General features: G+C 60.6%; 1 protein-coding gene across 1 annotated transcript in view; it reads right to left on the bottom strand.

Annotated features, from left to right (window-relative positions):
- The window catches only part of SYT7 (synaptotagmin 7), a 38,852-nt gene that overhangs the window by 9,391 nt on the left and 24,765 nt on the right, over window positions 1-4,696 (bottom strand). Inside the window, exon 5 of the mRNA XM_021707558.1 lies at window positions 692-962. Coding sequence (XP_021563233.1) covers window positions 692-962 — 271 coding nt within the window. The remainder of the gene's footprint in view (window positions 1-691; window positions 963-4,696) is intronic.

The raw sequence follows: 4,696 nt of genomic DNA, 5'->3' as shown, positions 1-4,696 counted from the left end.
TGGAAGGCTGAGGCGGAAGGATCACCTGAGCCCAGCAGGTCGAGGCTGCGGTGGCTGGGATCATGCCACTGCACTCCAGTCTGAGTTACAGAGTGAGACTCCAACTCAAAAAAACCAAAAAAAACCCGGGTATCACGCATTTTGTGGGTGGCAGGCGCTGCTCTAAGAACTTTTACAGTTGACTGATGTGTACCATCCTCACTATTAGGATCTCTGTCTTGTAGATGGGGAAAGCAAGGCACAGAGAGGTTCAGGCACTTGCCCAAGGCCACACAGCAAATAGGTCGCAGAGCTGGGATTCAAACCCAGGTAGTCTAGGCCACAACCGGTGCTCATAATCACTGCACTCTGGTAGCTCCAGGGTGCTCCACCTCTGAGTTCTATGGGTGTCTCCCTCTGTTCCCTCCCCAGAATGAGTCCTGTGTCTGGGAAACACAAGGCGGCCACCCAGCCTTCGTTCTCGGCCTCTGGCTGAAATGCTGGCTCCGCTCGGCTCCTGTGACCTGATCCCAGCTAGACACAAAATGCACTGGGTTAACTGGGTCAAGACACGCGCCTGCCTGGGTGTGTGCCCACAGGTATGTGTTGGCACACATATCTGCCCTTGTGGCCGCAGGTGCGTGGCTGGGTGGGGTTGGGTGGCAAGAGGGACACAGGGTGGGGCAGGCAGGGAGGGCAGCGCCGGCCTCACCTTCGAAGAGGAAGGTCTCGTTCCAGTGGGGGTTCAAGTTCTTCCGCTTCACCTTGGTCTCCAGCTTGTGCTTCTTGTCTGGCAGCAGGTAGATCTTGACGAAGGGGTCGCTGGTGCCACTGAAGTCCTTGGCCGGCAGCTCCTGAGCCTTCATGATCTTCACGGTGAGCGTGGACTCCTGGAAGTTGTAGCCGACGCTGAACTGGATGCGGCCCAGGCTCTCCCGGCTGCAGCCCTCGTGGGCCTCGTCCTCCTCGGAGCCTGGGGAGAGCTGCGGGAGAGGCCGGCAGGGTCAGGACGGGCTCTGCACCCCCATGGCAGCCTGGTGTGGGCGCGAGGCCTCCCTGGACCCGGGAACTAGCTGCCTGCTCCTTCGGGCTGCCGTGTGGGGTTGGGCAGGCCGGGGGCCGTGGGCCATCCGCACTCACATCCTGCAGAGGACGCTCGGTCCCAGAGGGCAGGTGCCTTGGCCGGGGCCTCCCAGGGAGGGAGGGAGGGAGGGCTAGAGGGGCAGAGCCGGGCAGGCCCGTCTCCTGAACCACAGAGCAGTGCACACAACACCCCACGCCCCAGCCTCTCCTTGGGGGCCTGGCCTGCCCCTGTCCCAGGCTCCAGCACAGACTGCCTTGGCATCCCGGGCCCCGGACGCCCTGGAGCATGCTGGGGCCTCCTGAGCACTCCCCACCCTTCCACCCCTGCAGCCCTGCAGGCCGCCCTGAGACGCTCCAATACAAACCTGTGCCGCCAGACAGATGAGGGAGTCTGTTCCCCTCTCAAAAGAGCTTACTGCAATATTTCTTTGGGAAGTGACTCTCTGGGGTGCGGAGAATGATGTGGTTTGCAAAACGAGAGAGGCGCTTTCAGAAGCCATCACCAGGGACATGAGAAATTTAGACTTCCCAGGCCTCATCCCCAGACAACCCAACTAGATGGGGCCAGTGTGGACCTGGGCATCCGTGCTGCTTAAAAGGCGTCCAGAAGGTCGTCCTGCCCACCGGGGTTGAGGCCCGCTCAAACAGGGAGCACTGGCCTGACCAGTAATGGACAGTCTCATGGAGGGTGGGGTGGATACCACTGTCGCGGCCTGACATTGAGACACAGGAAGCAGCTTGGAGGAGGGTCTGCCAGCCAAGTGTCTGTTTTTTTTCTTTTCTTTTTTTTTAAGAGACGGGGTCTCCCTCTGCCACCCAGGCTAGAGTGCAGTGGCACCATCATATCTTACTGTAGCCTCAAACTCCTGGGCTCAGATGATCCTCCTGCCTCAGCCTCCTGAGAAGCTGAGACTACAGGCACATACCGTCACACATGCCAATTTTTGTTTTGCTTTGATTTTGTAGAGACAGGATCTTGCTATGTTGGTCAGGCTGGTCTTGGACTCCTGGTCTCAAGCAATCCTCCCACCTCAGGCTCCCAGTGTCCCAGCCAAGCATCTGAAACAGTGGCTACTCATTGGAAATAACCTGGGAGGTTTTAGAATGCTGCTAACCTGGCCTGACTCAGACACCTTCCTCCACCACAACAGACCCAGTCAGGGGGCCCACATGGCCAAGGTGCCCCGGTTTCTAAAAGCTCTCCCAGTGATTGGCTGAGGGCCTGGAGCGAGACCCTGGGCACCACAGTGAAAACAACACTGCAGATACCTGTTTTCTCTCCCCAGTTCCCCTGCAGAAATCTCTGTGCCCCTCCTTCGTCCCGGAAAGGCAGCCCTGGGCTCTGAAAGACGCTAAATAATACAAATAACAGGAATGCCGTAGCGTGGGCGTACCATGGCAGAAGACTCACATTCACCTCTCACTGAACCCTGACTACAGCTGGCGAGGCAGTCATCGCCGCCCGCTAGCTGAGGAGCCCAGCTCAGAGAGGTTAAGCCACATGTCTACGATTGTTCTGCAGTTCGGACCCTCTGATGTGACCAGAGCAGGCCCACGCCCCAGGGCAATGGCGAGGTCTGCCCTCCAAGCCGGCAAAGACTCGCAGCACCCCGTCAAAGCTTCCAGACCACACTGATAGTGGCAACTACATACACTGGCTGGCCGCCCGCCGTGCGGGTCCTGCCCGGGCCAGGTGCCTTGTCCTCATCCGCTCCCTGCGACGAGGCAGGCCCCCCGAGTTCCAGCTGTGGTCAGCCGTGCTGGGCTGGGGACACCGATGACTGAATGGGGCCAGTCGAAACAGAACCCAGGCTAGCGCCCAGCAATCCCGAGCTCCTCCACCCGGAAAGGCCTCTGGGTAGGGTGTGGTGTGGACAGCGCACGGCCCAGCTGTCCCTCGTGGGAATCAGGACCCGTGGGGTCCTGCTCTCCTGTTCTCTCCCATGAAAGGTGGGGGGGTGCTGGTGTGGGGAAAGGAGACCCCTTCACCTGCCCCTTGCTCTCACTTCCACATCTGGGGTCTGATCCCGGCCCCACCTTGGATGGGGAGCACCGAGCTGCCTCACGGCGGAAGGGGGCCTCTCCAGCCCTTGCCCCTTGGCCAGTCCAGACAGCCCCCAGGCCCCACCTGGCCCACTGAGGATGTGACCCCTTCCCATGGCTGCTTCCCTGATGCTCCCTTCTTCTGCCCACACCGCCCCCCCACCATGTTCTGAGCCTGCCTGTTTCCACATCTGCAGGATGGGGACCATGAGATCCACCTTGTGGGGTCCTGGGAGGGTCACATGGGTCCCCACCCCTGCACTGTCTTGCTCCACAACCTGCACACTGGCTGTGGGTCCAACCGCCTGGGGCATGGGATGAGTAGGCAGTGCCGGTGGAGACCCCCTGCTCCTCCTAAAGCGGGGATGGAGTCGCTGGTGACAGGCGCTCAGGTGGCTGCAGCCTGGCTGGACGGCCCTCTGGTGGCTTGGCTCTTGGTGCCCAAGCAGCGCGGTGGGAGAGATGCCTGGGCTGGCCAGGTGGGCTTCCCTTAGGAAGGGGCAGAGGCTCTGTGCCCACTCCCAGCTCTCTGAAGCCACAACCTCCAGACCCACAGCTGGGGCAGGGCAGAGTCATCTCTATGACAACCGGGCCGGCCACCCCACCACAGTCCCTGCCCCAGAACCTGGCCTCAAAAAGCAGCAAGCCAGCCCCTGCGTTGGGCAGAAGTGGCTCAGAGGCCTCTTCTCAGACACCCCTGCCCCTCAGTCCCTTCTCGGGCAGCTCTGGGTGCCTGCCCCTGTCTCCCGACGCCTGGCTTCTACAGCCCGGGACCTGAAGATCGGGATGGGCTGAGAACACAGTGGGCAAATTCTGCCAGCTTCTCCTATCATCGCTGTTAAGCCAGCAAGCCGGCCTTGGCACAGGGCTGGGTGACAGGACGCTGCCTTTTTCCCTCCGAGTGTTCCCCGAGCACACGGGAGGGAGACGGGGTCTGCACTTGCTACCACTGGCTGCGGCTGTGGGCCCCTCCCTGGGTGCAGCAAGGGGCAGGCAAGTTGGCAGGGAAAGGACCATCCCTTCTGGGAACCTGGCTACCGGGAAGCTGTGACCAATGAAGAAGCTGTGCTGGGAGGCAGGGTGGGCTGTGGTGATGGCCCGTCCAGAGGAGAGGATGGCCAGGGCCAATCTGCCTGGGTGCGGGGGGTGGGGGAGAGTAGGGGAAGGCCAGGCTGCAGGGGCCTGGGGCAGGAGAAAGTGGGGAGGCCCAGGCTGCCAGATCTGGGCTGGGAAAAGCCTGATGCTCTTATCTGGATCCAGGAGAAAGGCAGACTCCTAGGCACCGCCCGAGGCCTGATGGCTGGGAATCTGCATTGTTTGTTTTGAGCCGGGGTCTCACTCTGTCCCAGGCTGAAGCGCAGTGGCATAATCACGACTCATCGCAGCCTCGACCTCCTGGGCTCAGGCGATCCTTCCGCCTCAGCCTCCCGAGTAGCTGGGAACTACAGCTGCATGCCACCACGTACTTGGCGAATTTAGAAATCTTTTGTAGAGATGAGGTCTCATTATGTGGCCCAGGAGGGTCTCAAACAATCCTCCAGCCTCGGCCTCCCAAAGTATTGGGATTACAGGGAATCCACTTTTTTTTTTT

Source organism: Carlito syrichta, unplaced genomic scaffold (genome assembly GCF_000164805.1).
Source record: "Carlito syrichta isolate Samal-C Ts95f unplaced genomic scaffold, Tarsius_syrichta-2.0.1 Scaffold120490, whole genome shotgun sequence".
Lineage (NCBI taxonomy): Eukaryota > Metazoa > Chordata > Mammalia > Primates > Tarsiidae > Carlito > Carlito syrichta.
Note: the sequence above shows the minus strand (reverse complement) of the source record. Positions and strands in the feature narration are given on the sequence as shown.